This window comes from Panthera tigris, chromosome B1 (genome assembly GCF_018350195.1).
Source record: "Panthera tigris isolate Pti1 chromosome B1, P.tigris_Pti1_mat1.1, whole genome shotgun sequence".
Classification (NCBI taxonomy): domain Eukaryota; kingdom Metazoa; phylum Chordata; class Mammalia; order Carnivora; family Felidae; genus Panthera; species Panthera tigris.
This window is the reverse complement of record NC_056663.1, coordinates 148,623,660-148,646,444: the sequence shown is the minus strand read 5'-3', so window position 1 is coordinate 148,646,444 and position 22,785 is coordinate 148,623,660. Positions and strand designations below refer to the sequence as shown.

Sequence of the window (22,785 nt, the reverse complement as noted above, 5' to 3'; positions counted from 1 at the left end):
TCTCCCTCTCTGCCCCTCTCCAGCTTGTGCTCTGTCTCTGTCTCTGTCTCTCGGTCTCAAACATAAATAAAAACATTTTAAAAAAATTTTTTTAAAAGAATTCTAGCCAAATTAAAATTTTAAATTAGAAGTCAAGGTAAACATGTCAAGTATTTCTTGGTTTCAAGTGTGTGAATATTAACCAAACACAGTTACTACAAGCTAGTGATTGACAGGAACAATGAGCCTTTTTATTCTTTCATATCTTTTGCTGACTCCTCTTTGTGCCCAAGAGCAGTTACTTCAATTATAAGACAGATCAGCATAGTACAAGTGAGTCCTCTAATGACAACATTCACTTGGATATTTTTATTTAAGGGCTTATATTTAATCAAATAATTTAAAAATTATTATTAATTTTAAGAGTGGTCAAGAGTCCTATCTATATTTCTTCATAAGTAAATCATTTTGGATCTTATAAAATTTATTTTAGTGAATGTCACAAAAAACAAGGCAAATAGTTGCATCTTTTTTGACCTTTTTAGTTCCATTTTCTTTTCTTTATTTTATATATATATATATATATATATATATATATATACATATATAGACTGTATATGAATATAGTCTTAGAAGAGAGTATATTCATATACAGTTTATATATGTGTGTGTATATATATATATATATATAATACAGTTTTAGAAGAGAGTATATTCAGATATTTTCCTGATTTGTTGTTTATAAGTACAAATTCAACCAGGATTTGACCCCCTCCTTAAAAATGTATTTAAATCCTCAGGCTTCTAGTCTATTAGGCAGTTTCTATGCACATAACTGCCATTATGTTCTTACTCAGGATGTTGGATATGGAAGACAATTTTAAAATTATTTAGTCTAATACCTTAATTTTCACATAAGAAAATTTGTCCAGAATGAAAATTGGTAACAGGTGGTTCTAAAACTAAGTGTCCCAACTTCTAGTTTAGGGTATTTTCCATCACATCATATGCCACAAATTACCTCATACACTGTCAGGAAAAGTCCAAATTATTCTCTAAGTAATCTGATAATGATTCGAATCATCACACAGACTGTTGCTCTCTTGGCCTAAACTGATAATTTTTCCACTTTTTAAAATATTTGATTCATCTCTGAGGATGAATGTTGATGTCTTAAAGGTAGAGATGAGTATCCATGTATTTCCTATAGACTCATATACCAAAAACCAGCCCAAGGTCAGATATTTTTGAATACCAAAATACCATTCAAGTATGTGTCTGAATAGTTTCAGTCTCATGGTCTTTTGCTCAAGGTGTCTTCTATAGGATACAACAGTCATATTTTGGGTCACCCTCACATTCCCAAAATTCCTGGACTCCACTCATCAAGATTGTAGCATTAGCTATGGAAGAGCAAGTAAGAGGGACATAAAGGAAAGTCTACAGTTCACTTGCCTCAGCCCTGCAAGGTGTGCTCTCCAAGTCATGTACTGTCAGTTTGTTTTATATCTTTCAGGCAGGGCTGCTTCCCATTTTTCAAAGATACACAAGATCAGTTGAATGGATGTTTTGGAAGCTAGGTACCAAAACTTATGATATAAAGTGATTGCAAATGCCTAGAAATGGAGAAAAAAGTGCTTACCATTGATTCAATTTTCTGGCTCATTTCAGTGAAATTTTTAGAAGCCTCTTTTCCAAAGTCATCATATAGTTTGTTACTTGTAAATGACAATGTGCTATAGTAATTGTAGGTCTTCCTTTGGTCTATGAGGAGAGAGGGAAAAAAAAACATAATACTTTTAATTAGATGTGTGTAAAGCATCATTATTTCCCTGTTTAGACCAGAAAGAGTGTCCTACCCCAGGTCGTCATCTCCATTATCTTGCCCTGAGCTTCCTGGTTATCTCAGAATAAAAAACAACACTCATCATCATAAGATTTAGAGTGTAAAAGCCATAAGAAATGCTTGGTGATCCTGCGGGCTGATTAGTCATTTGTTACCCATTCCTGAATTAGCCACGAGAGGCAGCAAGTTACACCATCAGAACGTACAAACAAGAATGGACTCAGCAGTCAGAGAAAGATAAACATCATATGATTTCACTCATATGTGGAATTTAAGAAACGAAACAGATAAACAGAGGGGAAGGGAAGGAAAAATAAGATAAAAACAGAGAGGGAGGCAAACCATTTGAGACTTTTAAATACAGAGAACAAACTGAGGGTTGCTACAGGGGTGTTGAGTGGGGGAATGGGCGAAATGGGTGATGGGCATTAAGGAGGGAACTTGTGGGGATGAGAATTGGGTGTTATATATAAGTGATGAATCACTAAATTCTACTCCTGAAACCATCATTACACTATAAGTTAACTTACTTGGATTTAAATTTTTTAAAGAAGTGTCAAAATAAAATGGACTCAGAAGTTTCCAAAGAGTAAACTTACTTTTATATTCCAGAAGTAGATTTCTTCCAATTCAGGAAACTACATATCAATTCTGGCCACAGGGACCATAGTGTAAGAAAATGTTTTGGGGCTAAAGAAGGAGATAACAGTAGAGATGAAAATGCTTGGAGTTCAGGTAGAGAGCTAGAGCTGCCATCTGACATAACCTTCCAGGGACACTTAATTTCACCTGACTCCCTTCTCACTCCACTTATTTTCTCCCACCAGCCATAAGGAGTGTCCTGTTTCCTTAGCCATTGTCTACACTTTCTTCATCCGGTTTAAGAAGCCCTCATTTTGGGCCTGCTGAAAATTAACGCAGTATTCATCTACCCTTCTATACCTGAAGCAAGCATGGGACCTTAAGAAGATTCATTCATTCAACAAATATTAATTCTTCTATGAAAGACTCTGTGTTAAGTATTAGGAATATAATGGTGATCAAGACAGTTGTGTGTGGTTATTGTAGGAGAATGGAGTGTGCCTCACCCAATCTCAATTTCTTTCCTCTTCTCTCTTGCTTCTCATTCTTTCCCTCTTCACTTGAACCCCAGAGGAAAGGGAAACTAACATTAATTTACTATAATCTCCATGGGAAGGCAGTATGTCCACATTTAACAGGTAAAGACTACAGTCTCAGAAATGTAAGGAAATTGCCCAACTCTAACATGACATAGCCAGAAAAGACAGAACTGGATTTCAAGTCAAGCTCTAATTCTCATAACACAAACTTTCTTTACATACCACTTTTTGGGTGGGAAAAACCAAACCCACTCACTGAAGCTGTATAAGAAGTCTCTCATACATAAGAGTTTTGGGAAAAAACTACTGGTAAATTTCAAAAGAACATCCGAGCCATCCAGAGGATTTGGTTGGGTTGGCAAGGCTAGGGAATGGCTAAGGAATGGTCAGTGATGCAAAAGATGTTGGATGGCAGCCTGAAATGTTAGGACCTCCTGGAAATGAGCCACCAAAGTGAGGTGCTAGGGAGGTTTTGCCTTGTTCCCTCTTTCCTTACCTCCCTTTCACTGAACGGTCTTGCCCTGAAAGGCCAGAATGACCTGAAATCCAGGAAGTTCCCTGGAAATACACATAATCCCAAAGAAGGTTTTTAACTTATTGAAATACTGAACATTGGGTCTAAATTGGGCATAATAATCCTCATTTCTAACAAGCTCCCATGTAATACTACTGGTGGGGTACCTATCCCCTCACTGAAAAGTAGAGAGAACTGACTTATACATATTATTCTTATTCTGTTTTAAATTATTAGATTGACTTTTTGAAACTGCCATTTGTATAAGCCAAATATGCTCAAATATGACAATTTCATATGTTTCACCCAAATGAACAACTTATCTGTAGTCAATATTTTACTTTGCTGAAGAGACTCAAATAGGTCACTAAGAGTCAAAATATATTCCCAGTTGCCAAAATTATATGGCATGCGTAGTTGTTGGGAAATATTATTGAGGAATATTAACAGAAAAGTAAGAAAAATAAGGATGAACACTAGTTTGCTGATAATTTTCTAACAAGTTCCTGAATCTGTAACCTATAAGGATATTGCTCATAAGAGAGTCACCTCCTGTCAGACAATTTACAAAAGGGCAAAAAGGCAGACCTAAAGGCCACTGGATAGAAGCCGCCCACACAATTCTATGCTGTCCTGGACTTTTTGCCAAAATGATGGTTTTTTTCAAGGTGAATTACCTCCATCCTAACCTGTTTCCGTAACTATTTGGTTTAGTTGGTTATCTAGGTGTGCCAACTCCTCAATGCTCATGTGCTATATCCACTCTGTTCTTTGTTTATATCTCCAAACAGAGGGCGGGTCATACATGTAAGACAGTAACACATATCACAACAATCACTATTTATTCAGATGTGCTGTGTGGGCAGTGGAAGTTGAGTGTTCCATATTACCATACTGATCATCCAGACAATAGGATCCAGGAACAAGTTACTGGAAAAACCTTGCCAGGTTTTCATTTTATGCATGTGAGTAAGATTTGTAAGCCTTATAATGCATGGCTTAGAAAAAGCAAAGGAGAAATAGTAAGAAACATTTTCTCTCACTTCAGTAATGAAACCTCTAGCATTACTAGGAATTCCTTGTGAAGTCAGACAAACCAAAGTATGCCCCCATGAAGATATCATACATATGATTTACTAATCTTTTTTTAAGTTTATTTATTTTGAGAGAGACAGAGACAGCATGAGCAGGAGAGGGGCAGAGAGAGAAAGGGAGAGAGAGAATCCCAAGCAGGCTCTGCATTGTCAGCACAGCCCAACCCGGGACTCAAACTCACGAACCGTAAGATCATGACCTGAGCTGAAACCAAGAGTCAGACACTTGACAGACTGAGCCACCTAGATACCCCTCACTAATCTTTATCATACAGTGCTAGGCATCTGTAGAGAGAAATAATGATGATTATAATATAATGAGACTCAATATATTCATAACAGAACTATAGAATTAAGTTATTTTAGCCATTCTTTTTTTTTTTTAATTAAAAACATGCTCCAGAGAAATCATCAAAATATAGATACTCCAAATTTAAAGATTTGTGTGTGGGCAAATTCTACCAAAACAAGTATTTACTTTAAATATTTTTACTTTAAACTACCCAGAAATGGTCCACCTTGCTTTAGAAATTGAGATTGGATTTGAGATTGGAATTGAGATTATGTCTGTTAGTGGAAGTAGATAACCAATTTACTGATCATACTGTCTCTTTATAGGAAAGCAACTTGTGCAAATTTGCAATTAAATTTGAATCAAGTGATTAGCTTCTTTGGTTACAGTGTCTTGACATCAAAGAATTAGTTAGTCACTAAGGGAGATATTAAGCCAATAGGTCATAGTGGAGTCAAGTAATTACAACCCCAAGCAAAGTAGAGGGAAACTTCAGAAGGGTTGTTATAGAAGAATAGTCCTAAAGCACCCTGGGGACCTTTCTAATAACATAGCACACACATGGTTCATCTAGATGTGAGACACCTGACTACCAGAGTGAACCTCTTTATAATTAACCTTCTCAGCATATCCTATCCTCTTTAATCACATGTAATATATTCCGAGATTAGATTTAAAATAACAGAAATGGGCACTTATTCAACAATATATCATTATGAGCATTTTTCTATCTTACTCGTAAAGAATAGAGCCTACTTCTCTCTGATCCTTGATTATGTAATTAATTTATTGGGCTCTCAGGATTTCAATAAGTTGGAATAATTTTAAATCAAGGTGATTGTTCTATGTCTTCAAACAACTCAACACAGTGGACTCTAACTCTCCTATGGTCTTCCTATTTAATATTTGATTATTGCTTATTAACGAATATTAAAACTAGCATGCTATTCCCAGCAGGAAGCATTGCTACATCAAAGATAGATGAAAGAATCCTTCTTGGCTTGTGAGGATTAAGTAAGAAACAGGTAGGTAAAGAATTCTTTGTACCAGCTATGCAAATAAGTTGTGGGCATGAATGAATAGGCCTGAGGCAAATCAAAACTGGAATGCACAAGAGGAAATATTTAGGGGTAAATCACATGATGCCAGGGCAGCCCATACTTACTGTATCTCACATAATGAACAGTAAGTCCAATGCACACTGCCAGGACAATCAGGGATATAAAGGTGATAAGGCCAATAGCCCAGGGCTCCAAACAAGTTCTCTTCCTGGCCCTCACCGCAGCTCGCCTGAGAAAGAAAGCAAATAAATGGGTTATGTCACAGTATGCCCACATGTACTCCTTAGTTAAAGCAGACATTTCTGGGGAATTCAGGACACTCAGGTGGTAGAGTACTGTTTTGGTTTAGAACATGCCCTGGTCCCAGGCTGCTGAAGCCAATCCTGGCTTCTGGTTGCCTGACCTTAGGCAAGTAATTTGACATCTCTGTGCCTGTTTCCTCATCCATAACGTGAAGATGATAATGACAGTACGTATCTCATTGGATTTTTAAAAAAGTTTTTAACGTTTATTTATTTTTGAGACAGAGAGAGACAGAGCATGAATGGGGGAGGGACAGAGAGAGAGGAAGACACAGAATCGGAAGCAGGCTCCAGGCTCTGAGCCATCAGCCCGGAGCCCGAAGCGGGGCTCGAACTCACGGGCCGCGAGATTGTGACCCGAGCTGAAGTCGGACGCTTAACGACTGAGCCACTCAGGGGCCCCTCATTGGATTTTTGTAAGGATTATATGAATTACTATATGTAAAGTGCCTACCACAGTGCCTGGCATGTAGAAAGTGCTGTGTAAGTGTTAGTTATGATTTACAGAGCTGGCTAGGTTCAAAATACTGAGTTAGGCACTGTAGAGGTTATAAAAATGTTTAAAGCCTATTTCTACCACTCTAGAATCTTAAATGGTCCATGAAATGCATTACAGCTTGATCTATACTATTCCAGATAGAATTTCTAATTCTATTCTCCTTCCATTTTTCTAATTTGTCTCCAAACAAACTTTGAGGATACACATAAAAGATACCCAGAACTCTCTTCCAAAGAACCTGTTTGACTCCAAATTTCAGTAACACTGCAGGAAATCCCTTCTGTGTAAGATTCCCTCAACCTCTCCCACTTGTTCTTTCTTCAAAAGCATGTTACTGAAAAATGTTTGTCAACCAGGTTTTTGTTTAATTATCACAGTTGCTGTTCCCTTGTGCTATAATAGTTGCTAAGCAAACTCAAAAGTTGGAGAAAATAAAATAATAAGTCAGAGTTGCTGTTATTTTAAATAAGGATGCTGTTATTTTAAATGTCTTGAGATACTGGTAGAATCATTGGCACATATGCTTGTCTCCAGAGCACTGTCTGGTACATGAGGACTGGTGAGAAAGTGTGGTGCTATCCTGGAGGAACACGGGAAGTTCAACCAAAATAAGGAGGACTCTGAGTCCACCTCTTTCCTTAGTAGCTATGAAACTTGGAAAAATCATTTAAACTCTGCCCGATGAAAGTTGCCCATTCATTGATAAGGGACAGGATAGCCATTCTGTCTAAAGCACATGATTGATTGCGGAATCCTGCATGAGGTCAGGAATGTGAAAACTTCTTGCAAACTGGAAAGCATTTTGCAATAAATAATTTTTGCTTACAGGAATCAAGGGGACTCTGTTTCCAGTTATGTAGGACAAGGAAGTGATATCATTTTGGTCCCTATCATACCTCATCATACCCTGGCTCTGTCTCGATGTTTTATTCTGTGGGAACACTGTCACAGAAGTCAATACTATCATCATTGAGATATGATTCTGCCCCTCCTGAAAACACAGAGATATAGGGAAAGACTCCAGAGACTCTGTTTGGTCTCCTCCCTTGTTCCTGTGATTTTCCTATGGGATTATAGCCAAGGAAACTTCATCTTCCTCTCCCCGGTCTCTTCAATCTGCAGTCCTCCCTTGAGTGATATTCCAAACACCTGATCCTAGAATGGCAATTACTGCAATATAAAAAGACTGCTTTACGAGGAGGTTATTATTTTTTATGTGCAAATGTGCCTAAGAAACCTAAAAACTGATCCCTGCTCCTTCATCTCTGAATGCTTGCTATTCACCTGTTGCAGAAGAAAGGAGATGGATATAGCAGACGTAAGCAAAACTTACGGGGAGGGAAGGGCTTCTCAACTAATGTCAAAACATGCCAGATGAAGAATATGAATTTGTAATTGTTGGAAATGTGCTGTAATTATCAAAAATATATGATCACTATGTAGAGTTGTGAAATATGGCAGAAATTCTAATTACTCTATGATAACTTTTAATTAAGACAGCAAAGTAAAACAATGCAGCTGTTAAATTGATGGGGTAAATCTAGAAGTATTAACATTCAAATAGTCAATGATATATTTTAATGAAAAAATGTTGCAGAAATATATGCATTCTATGTTCCGGTTGTTTTTAAATAATGAAACTACGTGTGTGCATAGCAAAATGTAGAGAAAGAGACACAAATTTACTAATAGCAAGAAGTGGAATAGCAGAAATATGAGAGACTTTCATTTTATTTACTTTTTGTGTTATGATGCATTCATTTTCTTAAAACCACAAACATAATAGCTTTTGAATTAAACGAAAGAGAGAGAGAGAGATTTTTAAAAAGGTAAAAAAAAAAAATAACAAGAAAGATTATACCTGTCTTTTTATGGATTTCCCATCACTATTGTGCCCAAGGTACTGTCCTAACCCCCACGATTCACAACAATTTTGGTGATGCTCTGTCTTTGGTAATTTGAAGGGACAACAGGGACAGCATGGGACAAAGAGAAAAGGGAATCTACCAAAAACACTTTGAATAAACAATAAGAGAGTCTGATTCTGAGTCCTGCCACCAACTTATTTATTGTATAATCTTGTACCAATAGATTCTCTTATTCTCGCTCTTATTTTCTACAGGTCAAAACCAGAGATAATAATTTCAGACCCCACCTAACATGATGAGCTATACAGAGATTAAAATGATAATTTTTTTTTATTACTCTGGGTTCACAAGTAGAAAAACAGTCAGCAAGGACTATTATTAGTATCGTTATTTTCATTATTAATAATAATGGTAATGACCACATTGCTGAGATGTTAGTCATTTGAAACATTATCTCTTCTCTTCCCAGTCTATATGGCATTGTTTTTCAAACTGATTCACCCTGTTTCTTAATTACTTTTTTTGTTGCTCTCTCAGCAAGAGATCCAATACTGAATTATTCCTAGTTACATGTGGTTGAAGTATGCTCAAAAAAAAATAGGTAAAATGGAGGAATAAAGTGCCTATCAATAGACACTTAATGTAATTAACCCCTCTTGTACAGAAATCCTGTCCAACGATTATTGTGGCCTGTTGAAACTTTTCTGAACCTTTTCATGTAAAATCACACCTTCAGACAGACTAGATAAATTCTAATAGTTTCAGTGGCATCAAATTTCCTTTTTTCTGTGATTTTTCTTTTCGGTTTGAGGACATGTGTGATTAGACAATGAATATAGCAAGTGAATACAGCAAATAAAATATGGGTACATTTTTTAGAAGCCTAAAATGGCCAAAAGATAAGGAATATGTCCAGAGTTGTATTATCATTATCACTTCCTAATGCGTCAATTTAGAATTGTACTAAAAAAGAAAAGCAGAGATAACAACAAAAAGGCAAGGGCAAAAAAAAAAACAAAAAAAAAAAAAAAAAAGACACTAAGGCAAATAAACCTCATGGCAAGCACTGGAGAGTAAGTCAGGGCTCACAGTGCTTCAAAGGAAAGTTTATCAGCACAAGCCCGCACATCACACCACCATCATAGACTGATTAACAGTGGATCTCAAACTCTTTGCTTATTCTCTGTAACAGTAACCAGCACTGATATTCCTAGTCTGCATGTTTCACCAGACCAGTCCAGCTGAGATGTTTTGAATGAACATGTGCACAGTATCTGTAAAGCTGATGGTTCCAAAGCATTATTATCAACTACTTCAACTACAGGTCAGCAAACTCTTCTGTCAAAGTTCAGATAGAAACTATTTTAGGCTTCCTGGGCCACACAGTTTCTGTTGCAACTACTCAGCTCTGCCCTTGTAGGCCCAAAACAGCCATGGACAATATACATGAACAAATGAGCATGGCTGTGTTCCGATAAAACTTTATTTCTGTACACTGAAATTTGAATTTCATATAATTTTCATTTGTCATGGCTTTTGATTTGTTTTCAACCACGAAAGTATAAAAATCATTCTTAGCTCAAGCACTGTACAAAAACAGGTGGTGGGCCAGATTTGGCTCTTGGGCCATAGTTTACTGATGGTTGACTTAAGCAATAACCTACAAGTCAATGCAAATTGTGTTGGGAAGCTATAATAATCTTTTAATTTTCCAGTCTCATCTGCATGGCAAATTTAATGTAGTCTGTCTGTAATCCCATTGTCACTGACCTTATTCTGGAATTCTCATTAAAATTTTTCCTGTAGCTTAACAAGTTTTCTTTTCTGTCCTCCCAATCTCTGGATCACTCTCCATTTCAGTAAGCTATCTTTCTAGAAGTGATATAGCCAGTTGAGACTACTAGAAACCCAAACTGACATTCCCCCTTTTCCCCATGAGCTTTCAGGCTCTTCGCCTTTGTTTCTGCTGCCTCCTAGGTGGAGTAACAGAGTTTAAGCTCTGCTTGCATCATAAAAACTCATGTGTATTTAAGAGCCAGTTCAAAAAGTCCCCTTAGTTAGGTCTATTCCCCTGCCCCCCACCCCCCCAAGCATCAGAGCATCACGTTGAAGTATGTATTCTGAACTCCTTGAGGATAGGGACTGAGCCTTACTTATATCTATATTCTCTGACTTAGATATGTTCACAGAGGGAAATGAATTAAAATTGACTAAACCAAATTAAACTGAATGTTTGTCAACACCATAGTGTAGGTTTTAGTTTCTCTCAAAGCACTTCTAGTCTGCCTTAGCCTTGGAAAAGAACTTGGCATATTACACACAAGGAAAGACAGGTCAGAAGTTGTGAAGAATAATTACTATTAAGTAAAACCTGATTTCCATAAAACACTTTATGTAATGATCAAGCTTTGTGGTTAATATTTCTATTTCACCTGAAAACATATGATTTTCCAACTGTGATTTGATCTATCCACTGTAAAGTGTGATCATAGTACAGAAAGTGATAAATGCAAATGAGGGACATTAATTTCAGGAAACATGTTATCTGGGGCTATTAAAGGTCTGTATATTATAATATCAAAAGAAAAGCATGAAGAAAGATACCACAATAAAGTAACAACCTGGTACCTTATGACATTGCTAATCCCCTAAGTCAGCACTTAGGATTTCAAATATCAGGTAATAACTATTTATTCAATTTTTATTACATTTTTGGCACTTGTTTATTTCTTTAGCTTATTGAGTTGTGCCTGCTTGTTCTATCTACACAAATACCTCAGGTGCTTTCTCCTCTGTGGAAAACTCATACCAGTAGGCATTGGAGAGATCTTTAATCTTTCTTATACTTTGTAGAATGAGACTATAAAAATATACAGGGTGGAATTAACATTTGTATATGTGTGCATGGATCATATATTTTCATTGCTTTTTTTAAAAGAAATACAAATTACTTCTTATAAAATTGCAAATAACATATTTCTGTCCTGTCAACTGTTACACAAATTTATAAAGTGTCTAATAACATCAGTCAGGCCTTTGGACTGAATTATGTGTGCATTCTCAAAAATGATAACTATGAAAAATTCACATAGAGAAGTTACAATTACAACAAGGTGGTAGTCTAATTACCAGAAAATCTTTTCCATTTTCTCCTTACAGCTAAGGTAAATGGTGAGAAGCTCATTGTTTTTATTATAAATGTTTTTATTTATATTCCATCTTGTTCTAGATTGGCTTAAGGTAACTTAAAAGGACATTAGGTATAGATATAGATATAGACATATAGATATAGATATAATATAGTATATATGGTATTAAATTAAATTTAGAGATGCAAAGGGCACCTGGGTGGCTCAATCAGTTAAGTATCTGACTTTGGCTCAGGTCATGATCTCACGGTTTGTGAGGCTGAGCCCCACATAAGGCTCTCTAGTGTCAGCGTAGAGCCTGCTTTAGATCTTCTGTCCCCCTCTCTCTCTGCCCTTTCTCCTCCACTCTCTCAAATATAAGCATTTTTTTTAAAGTTTTAAATTTAGAGAGAATTTAAATTCTCTGCAAGGAGAAAACAAAACATGAGTGAAAACATAAAATGGGAGTAATACTAAAACTATGTAAATTCCCATTTAGACATTTCCTTAAGTCCGGCCACAAAATTTGTAGCTTACCAGCAACGAACTCAAAAACAAAAATAAACAAACAGAGCAAACAAGCCAACCATGTTCAGGTACATTCTTCATGGCAACCATAAAATAAATACTGATCAATTATTCAGTAGCAACGCCACATTTTTCTCACCAAAAAAAAAAAAAAAAAAAAAAAAAAAAAAAAAAAAAAAAAAAACAACGTATATAATGTAATAAGTTCTATTCTCCACAATATTCCTAGCATTGAAACAAAAATTAGTTTTGTAACACTTAGTGTTTCCTTCAATATTGGCAGGTGACACCAATTACTACCTAGTGAAAGCAATATGATGGGGAAGGGAGGGGAGCAGTATAAAATCATTCATACCAAGCTCTACAACAATTTTTAACATATCTGACAACACTTCCTTGATTATTACTGAAATGACTCCATAATGGGATTTCACATTGTAAAATATTTAAAGATTATTGAAATTGTAGGCACAAAAACATAGTATTACTTAGTACAGCAATAAATACAGTACTTAGTACAGTAGGAAGTTTTAAATAGATATTGTGAATAAACATTGTTGACGGAAAACCCTACCCCTCATTAACTGTTAACTTAGCCAAAACCCATAGCTTAACCATTCCTATATTTAACCAACCATAAACTCAAGTAATAATATCTTTTCTGGCACCTAATTTAAATGGAAGTTGTGAAAATCACACATGTGATCATTAGACTTTGTTAAATACACATGTTATATTAGTGGCGAGTATTAGTGGCAACTCAACAGGAAGGAATGTCTCTGATCTCCATTGTGTGATCATCAAGGTATTTATTAAGTTCCCAGACAGATATGGTGCAGCACAGGAAACCACAAACTGAAATTCAGGTTGACACTTAGCCTGACCTCTAGAAATATATAATCATAGGTAGATGTGGTGAAACAGAACTTAAAGATATTATTAAGAAATTAGGTATGGGTTTATAGACTTATAAATTGAGCTATCTTAATCTTTAATTCCGCAGATATATTTGCTTTCTTTTCCTCAAACTCTTTCCACTTCAAGATATTAAATTGGCACGATCTGAGTAAGGAACTTGAAAAGCCAGTTTCCCACAGAAATGTCGACAAGGGATGCCACTGCAACTAGTCGTGGGAATTGTACGCACTTAAAAGTGTAAAAGAAAATAGGAATTCACAGGAAGTGTGTGAGTATGTGGCGGCAGGTGTTACTAGAAGAAAAATAGTTGAGAAACCTCAGTTTGGGGCTGCTCTGAGGCTAACATATAGACTTTCAGAAACTTTTTGTAACGTTAGATATCTTCCTACCAAATCTTTCTCATAACTTTGCTTAGATGCCTCCTATGAGAGTTGGCATGATACAGTAGAAATAGCTCTGAACTATAAAACTAGTGACCTGCATCTTAGTCCTGAGGGTTCTTGCTTAAGGATTAAGTCCTTTCTGGGGCGCTTGGGTGCTCAGTCAGGATAGCCCCTGACTTTAGCTCAGGTGGTGATCTTGTGATTCGTGAGTTCAAGCCCCATATGGGGCTCTGTGCTGACAACTCAGAACCTAGAGCCTGTTTCAGATTCTGTGTCTCCGGCTCTCTCTGCCCCTCCCCCGCTAGTGTTCCGTCTCTCAAAAAAATACGTTAAAAAAATTTTAAGGATGAAGTCCTTTCATCTGAGCCTGAAGTTTCTCAGCTGAAAAACCTGAGAGCATATGCAACATCACACAAATTCCAACATCCCTTAATCGCCAACTTGCACCATCGTTGCACGTGCTCTCATTTTCTTCATTTGTTAAAAAAACAATGGGGACTTTAACTGATCTAAATGCTCTTTAATTTCCAGCAAAGTTAGTGTTCCATGTCTCACATGACTTAAAAATGCTTAATATTTTTGTAATAAAAATTCAGCATTTATCAAACAAGTAGCTTTAACATAATTTTCTCTGGTTGCCACATGCCAGATAACTGGAACAAAGTAAGGGATTACAAGTAAGGGACTGCAAGTGATCCAAGTTTTGTAAGAGGAAGTCATAAAATGTCTTTACTGCTTCCCTCCTAAGCCAGTTTAAAAATCCCTAGACCCATGACATTTCATTTTACATAAAACAGTAATGGCCCTTAAAATTGGAACGTATCCATTGAAACACATGCTAAGACTCTGTGGTGTCTTCCAGGTTGCTGTTTTCCTGGCAAACACTGTTAGCCACAATCAAAGAATCCCTTCAGTAGTCTAGAAACTCCTGTTTATAATATCTGAATTAATTTGTCAATGAAGGACAATTGGAAAATTACTGATTCTGTTAATATTTATATTATTCTTCCAGATGTGAGATTTCTTGATTAATGAATCCCCTGCCCCAGTTGTTGACCTGTAATATAGAAAAGTATTGGGTCTTAACTTTTGAATGGAACACAGAATTTATAAAATTGATCATTATATAATTACATTAATAATACCCTAATATATTGGCATTTTAATGATAATAATGAAATATGCTCAGATTCATGTTAGAATAAGGTAGAACTTGCTGTGCAAATCAATACCATAAAATTATAAAGGCAGTGTTTTTTTATCCAAAAGAATAAAATATTTTCAGTTACCAACACCCACGGCTTTAATTCATATCTATATGCTGATGGCTACCAAATCCATAACTGCAGCTCAGATCACTTTGCTAACTTCAGACCCATATGTCTACTGCCTGCTGTTCATCACAATAGGATACACTTACCATCGTTCAAACTTAACATGTCTGTAGTAGATACTTGTAAATGTATATCCCAAATATTTTCTTCTTATTAATAGAATTTTTGATATTTGGTTAAGCACGTGGCCATCTGGAAAATAGAATAGTGTCCCTTGTCCATAGGAGTCACCGTGTGAATAAGTTCTGACTAATTAGTCTCTATTCCAGTGGGTGGAATCCTGATGTGCATTTCATAGCTAGAATGCATATGTGCTAGTTGGAGCTCAGGCAATCATATTGGACCGTGATTTAGAGGATGTATATTCATTGCTAGTGGGACAGCACAACAGCAGGAGCCTAAATTCCTGATTACTTTGTTAATCTCCTGACAGGTTTACCTGTTTGCCTCCAGACTTGTTTATATTATTTCCCTTTTATATAAACCTCTGTTACCCTAAATTTCTTGTCACTCCTACATAGAGAAATCCAATGCTATTAAAATATGCAAAACAGATTAATTGCAATCAAAGTAAATTGCCACTTTTATGTAATTACCTTTGTGAAAAGAGAACATCAAGAAATATATTACTAACTTTTTTATAGTTTCTGTATATGGAAAAGATGATAAAATACTTTTAGTTAATATTGTCTAGCAGCTGATTTTAAGATACTCTTGATTATGCTCTATGACTTTAAACAAAGGACTTCCATTTCCGTGTCTGGGCTTTGGCATCAAACTCATTGGCATCCATGAGTTTGGATTTAGTCCTGGCTCTGCCTCTCACTAGCTAAGTGGCTCTGAAATTACTCACTCTCTCTAAGTCTACATGTCCCCACCTATAAATGGGGCTAATGATAGGACCTAAGTATAGGGTTCTTCTGAGGGTTAAACAAAATAACACCTATAGAGCAATTGGCATCAGACCAGGCACATAATAAAGGTTCAACAACTGTTGGCTCTTGTCATTATTTCCACCATAATAATGAGAAATTAATTTGTTTTAAAAGTGGGCTGAAAAATCCCTCAAGTTGCCTCATGCATGCCTAAGGGGATAAGAAGACAAAGCAAGTAAGGCTCCCAAGCCTTAGTGCCACTTCACCCACAGAAACTCTGCTCCATGTATCAGGAGTTTGCTTAGGCCTCATATGTAAAAAGAAATTCAACTGATGAATTAAACTCCAGCTCTACCAATCACTTACTCAGATTTGGAAGTCTCGGTCTTCCTAATCTTTGGTTTCCCTACCTGTAAATTCATGGTACTATTAAAATTATCTACCTTACAGGGTAGTTGATAAGTACCAAATAAGAAAATATATGGTGGAATCATCTATATGTATTTTTTCCTGCTATATGTACCCTCTCTGAATTTTGCTAAATGCAACCTGACAAGCTTTTAAAGTAAACAACTAATTTTTAAAAGGTCATATATTTCTGTACATATTCAAATGGAAATAATAATAATAACAGTAGTATTTCCTAGATAATGTAGACACCTGTGTTAATTTAACTCTTCTACTTGACAATATTGGATTCAGTTTACAGGTGAACAGGAAAAACAGATCCTGTCTCTACTATTGACTGACTCACCCATTCCTGTAACCACATGCAAATTACCTAATCTTTGAACATTGAATCCCCTACTTTATAGAACACAGATAGCAATGCTGCCTGTCTACCAGGAGGAAAACTGAGAAGACTACCCATTGAATAATAACACTGTTGCTTATAATTATAGCTTCTATAGCTTTTGACACTATGAGACAGTTAAATCATCCTTGCTGTAGAACCATTGTGGTAGATACAGGAGACGGGAGGATGGTACAACATTGTGGTTAATAGCATAGGTTTAGAGAGAGATAGATCTAGGTTAACTCCCAGTTCTGCCATGTGTTACCTCTGAGCAAATAATGTTACCAACTGAGCCTCAATTTCTTCACCCATAAAATGGGAATAATAATATAATCATAGGTTGTTATAAAGATTAAATACTCATGATATTTTAAAACGGTAGTTGGCACATAGGACATGTAAAACAAATGATGGCAATTATTATTTTGTTCTTCACTGACTCACAGGTTGACTTGAAACAAAGTGCTAAATTCTTCTGCATCTCCTTTTGCAGCTGCAAAAAAGAGACATCACCTGACATCTTCAGACAAAAGATTGCAAGAGAGAATTTAGTGATGATGTATGGTACTTCTGATTTCCCTAGCTTAGTTCTATTATTTCAGAGCTACTATTCTAAAAGTCTCACAAATTGCCCAACCACACAGGCCATGTAAGTAAGTGGGAGAAGTTCGGGCTTGCAGATTCTGGCATAACTTGATATCTCTGCAACCCATTTTTTTTTTCTCAACCTCTTAATACTTTCCTATTCTCTAATCCACTCATTTCAAATGTATTAAATTATGCTTGCAGTTGTGAGGGCATTCTTCCTAATTCTCACCCACCGTCTTTGATGAGAATATGTCCAAAGGAGTGTGCTTTATGAAGTTCTTCATGCAGTTCCTCTAAATCCTAATGCTGACAAAGCCATGGAAAGCAGCCAGAGCACCCATTTCACCACCTTCTGTCTTAGAAGACCTGCTCCACAGCTACCCAACTCACCCCATTCTCGATTACTAAAGCCATCAGGCATACTTATAAAGCTCAATGACGATACTGAAGCACATGCTGTTGCTTTTTTTCTTGAATGTTTCTATTTATTCCCTCTTTGTATTGAAACAATGGCATATTTTTGGAGGAAAGCCGACAACAATGAAAAAAATAGCAAAGGTCCCTTCAGACAGTTATAGTTACAACAGACAGGTGACTTCTTTCCATGATATGCCGCTCGAATCGAACTTGATTTTCATGCAATAGCAAATGTTGTAATCCTTTTTAGAAAACAGTGATGATGTAATTGAGGTATTATACTCTCAGTCACTGCTCACCTTTGAAACAGTGTGGAAAAGTTAGGTCACATTTTCGTCTTGTTTTAGTACGAAGATAGTTTTAAGAAAATTAAATAAGGGCAGTCCATGCATTCTTTAAAATGTTTCTAAAAATGTACCAATGAAAGTAAAATACATGCCACCACCTTTCCTCCTTCAGCATTTGTGTACATTATTTCATATCAATCTGTATACGATCTGTTTCTTTGCCTAGGACATTGTATAGCCATATATGCCTACACATACATGCACATTTTCTCCAGATCTGTATATGTGTGTGTGTGCATGTTTTCCCTTTCTCTATTAGAATGCAAACTTTCCAAAGACTCTTCTTTTAGCTCCCCGCATATGATAGACAATGTGTTGTGGCAGTAACAGCATAGACTTTAGAGCCAAGAAGGCTAAGATCAGATTCTTATCTGATTCAATATTTACTAACCCTGGACAATCTGAGCCACACTTATTTCAACTCTTAAAGGAGCAATCACAATAAGTTGGGGAGAGGGGGAAGTTGTGTGGTTTTTTTTTTTGTTGTTGTTTGTTTTTCTTTCGAGAGAGAGACAGAGAGACAGAGACAGAGTGCAAGTGGGGAGGGATAGAGACAGAGAAGGAGACACAGAATCCGAAGCAGGCTCCAGGCTCTGAGCTGTCAGCACATAGCCCCACGCAGGGTTCAAATCCACAAACTGGGAGATCATGATCTGAGCCAAAGTCAGACGCTCAACAAACTGAGCCACCCAGGTGCCACTCAATAAGTGTTTCTCAAGGTATTTCCAGAATTAAATAAGATAGTATTTTAGAAAATGTACAATACATAATAGGTGCTCAACAGATAGTTTTCTTTCTTCAGGATCCCATAGCAACTCTGGGCCTAAACCTCAATTTGGTGACCTTTCAGTATCACTATCTCTGAATTGATTTGGGTTAGAGGGTGGGGGAGGGGGATATGCTTGATTGGTTTCACGTTAAGGTTTCCCTCTAAACAAACATATTTTTGATCCATATTAAGACCCTCCCTGTTGGACACAAACTACCCAAATCATGTCTGTATCCACCCTTCAGTTTCCCATACCTTCTGAAATTATCTTCTCTTCCTTAATCATCACTACATTGCATAAATGAGTACTCTTCTCCCTTGGAGGGAAAAGTGACTAGGGAGAGATTACCTCCCATTATGATATAATTATACCAATTTAAATAAAACAAAGGGCTATAGCTCTCTTAAAAGCTGACCTATTTCATTTGTGCTTTAATTCCATTCCACCTTACAAGTTCCTTTCTTTTTTATAGCTTTACACTGTAATCAGTACTTCTCAAACTTTAGAGTGAATAAGAGTTACCTGGTGTAACTTTTAAAAAATGTGATTCCCATGCCTCAACCAGAGATTGATGAGAATTTCTAGGATGAGAATTGGGCTTTTCTATTTTTAATAAGCCCCCATTGAATCTAATGGAAAGGGTCCATGGGCCACACACAAACTGAGAGGTAGTTCTCACCCTACTGAGTAAAAACTAAAGTTGTCCATTTTTTTAATTTGAATATTACTCATTTCGCCTTTGTGCATCTAAATTTGTGTAGATACTGTCTATAAATTCAGTCTGTTTATCTTTCATTCTTATCAGTGGTTGCGGATAACTACAGTTAGCATACACCCCATCATAAATAAATATATTTAATAAATATATTCTTCTCTTCCCAATCTCTTCCCTATGAACTTATTCCTAGTAAATTTTTCTTTAACCTTCTGCTCTGTGTGTGTGTGTTTATAAAATCCATGGGTTATTCTCTTCGTGCTCAAAGGATAGTATAAAATAAGAATTTGGGGGAAACGGTAGCGTATGAAAAATAATATTTACCTGGTCCAAATTTCTTTTTACCTTTAAATTCTAAAATAGTGGTTCTCATTTAGAACAGGTGCAGTGAGTGAGGGGGCTCTCAGAAATTTAGCTAACGAGGAAGGAATGTGACATTTGATAAAACCTTCCAGTGTTTCTTATATGTTTGCCAAGCTATGAATCAATGTCCTTAGAAAGAACGTATTTCAATTACACCTCTTTCTTCAAAGCGTTCCTGTTGGTGCAAATGTGCATAGTAAATTTAGTCCCTTTCCACTCTAGCCCATTCTCTTAACATCTCCTAGGCTGACAAACATAGATATGCTCCCCTTTTTTTACAGTTTTAGATCAGGGAGGAGTTTTTTGTTTGTTTATTTTGTTTTTCCCTGAGAGATATCTTCCCTCTGCTCTGAAGTAGGACCAAAAAATAGGTACATCTTTTCCTTCAAATTAGAGACTCTACTCAGAAAAATGCATTCCAATACCCCCATGTTATAGCTCCTCTACACAATTTCTAGACTCACTCATATCTAGCATAGACAAAGTCTGAAATCTATTTAGTACCTTAAGTTTGATAGAGATTATATGTTTAAATAAAAGCACTCTTTTTTTACAGTAATATTCTTAAAGATAATGTAGTAAAAAGTATAGGACAGAAGAATCATCATGGATTATAGGGAAGTACTTGCAAAAGGTAGGGAGCCTTGAAGTCTGACTAAATTTATGTCTGTAGCTCTTAGTTGCTTCATCAATGTGTATAGAAGAGTATTAAACTTTTCATAAGTATGTGGAGCTTTCTATCAATGACAGAGACTGAGTGTTTGCCCCTATTAAGATTCTACTGGAAGTTTTTCCAAACTGTTTCCTTCTCAAAGTAGAATCAAAAAAAAAAAAAAATGACATGCCAATATATCACTTAGAGAAAATAAAATCTTAATCTGAAGATAAAATTATTTTTCAGAGTCCAAACTAGTACATAGAAACTTTGTTACTGTTTAGTTTCTAACTTTGAATGAAAACAACTTCAAAATAATTATGATTTATCTGTTAGAGAAGTGATTGTGGCCAGGTATATCCCTGGATTTATTTTTTAAATCCAACTCTAATAATTTGATCAGACTGTCTCCTTAAATTATTTTTTTTCCTTTCAAAACATCTATAATTTTGAAATTTAAATTATTTACTTCTAGAAATGAATGTAATTTTGAACTGCATGATTTCAGATTTATTTTTTCTCACGTATACCTTTGAAAATAAGAATATTTTCTCAATAGCACAAAGCCCAAGCTAAGAACACATTCTATTCTTGAAACTAACTAACCAGTTAACTAAAAGACAGCTGTCAAACCCCATCTACATTTATCATTTATTGAACCCATCTGAAAATATATACAAAAATATTTGGGGATGAAGCCTTACATCCCAGGGAACACTAATGCAGAAAGAAGAGAAATGTATTTCTTGACATAATTTTATTTTAAAATCAAAAATATTTTCTTAAACAAATAATAAATTAGAGATCTACACATTCTGTGGTGTGGTTTATGCCATTTTGAACTACAAGTTAATTTAAGACAAAGAAAAAAGGAACTCACCGATACATCGCTGACCAGCAGGGAAGAGCCCTGTGGAGACCGAGGTCTGCAATCAAGTGTGTGCATCCAGACTATATCAGCAATTTCATGGGCTGGATTGAGGTGAAGAAAGAAGTCACTAATGATGTAAATAGAACCAGTCTGACGGGTCTTGGCAAGTGTAGTGGGGACTGTTTGTATGGGGAGCAGGACTAAGTCAATTTTATAGGGAGCATGAGAACATAAATAATTTATAAGCACTTTCTAAGAGTGGAAACTTAAAAGTTATTGCCTTAAGATCATAATAGCTTAAAAGTGTTAACGTGCACCAGGAGTTTTGTAAAGTTCAGAAGTTTAAATCTAGGAAGAAATTTTAAATCATATTGCTCAGCCTCCTCATGTTTTCAGTGAAGAATCATTTAATTAAGTTAAATGATTTGGTCAAAATCACATTGTTTATGACCCACCAACCCAGGAGTAACAGCTATATTTTTTAATTTATCTAACATGCTTTCCACTCTACCATGCATATAATGAAAATTCTCCTTTGGTATTGACTGTAAGTCATCTGTTGAAAATATAGTAGAGATTAAAAAAGTATTAATACCTTAAAATTATGTAGCATCATTCTTCTAGAAAAACCAAGTAGTTTATAGATATTTACCCCCAATTGAGATAGTATATGTCTTTTATTATACTGGAGAAAGGCATATCAGCCAACACAGTCATTACTGTCTTACTTCTGCAAAGGAAGTGATGTATTTAAAAAATGTGTTTTCATACATGTATATACAAATATCTGTGTATTTGTGTCAGGTATAATCTTTAAACTGCCTTCCCTAATCCCCATAAATGACACTAGGTGTATCTCATCTGTACTTTCATGGTATCATAGCACTTACCATATTGAGCTAGAACTTTTTGTTTTCTTGTATCTCAACTCCACTAGACTGAATTCTTAACAGACAGTAACCCCGTTCTTAACATGTATGGGATCTCAAAAATATACATGGAAAGAGGACAGAAAGGAAAGAGGAAGAGGGTATGTGTGACCAGTCCTAAAAATCACCATACAGAAGGCAGATTGGTACTGTTTAATATTACCAAACATCCATTTAGCCACTGGCTTATCTCAACAGATGCAGAAATTGGGATCCGTAGTAAGGCTACCAAGAACTGGAATCATTCTCTAGCAATAACCCAAGAAACCTCTATGTTGGGGCAAACTGTTCTAGGGACTAGAGAGACCGTCATATCTACCCTTTTTATTCAGCCCAATAGATCACTTAACACTGAAGAATAGCATGTATATTTACTTGAAGTTATAGTATCAGGTTTTTGTCTACTCACTTGAAAGTACAATTTAGCCAAAAATAAAGAGGCAAAAATAATGAAGTAAAAACTTCCAGGTTATGAGATTAAGTTGTCCTATTACACAGCCTTTAAAAAGTGAAATCCTCGTTAATAAAACGTTAATACTGGCTTAATAATGCTATATTCTATTTTATTTCATATTTTGTGAAAATATTGACT

The 22,785-nt window shown here is 35.9% G+C and overlaps 1 protein-coding gene across 1 annotated transcript in view; it reads right to left on the bottom strand.

Annotated features, from left to right (window-relative positions):
• TMPRSS11E (transmembrane serine protease 11E) overlaps window positions 1–21,337 on the bottom strand; it is a 38,850-nt gene extending 17,513 nt beyond the window's left edge. Inside the window, exons 1-3 of the mRNA XM_015539676.1 lie at window positions 21,274–21,337; window positions 6,012–6,136; window positions 1,622–1,743 (exon numbers count right to left, since the gene is read on the bottom strand). Coding sequence (XP_015395162.1) covers window positions 1,622–1,743; window positions 6,012–6,136; window positions 21,274–21,281 — 255 coding nt within the window. The 5' untranslated portion in view covers window positions 21,282–21,337. The remainder of the gene's footprint in view (window positions 1–1,621; window positions 1,744–6,011; window positions 6,137–21,273) is intronic.
• Between the last annotated feature and the right edge of the window lie 1,448 nt (window positions 21,338–22,785).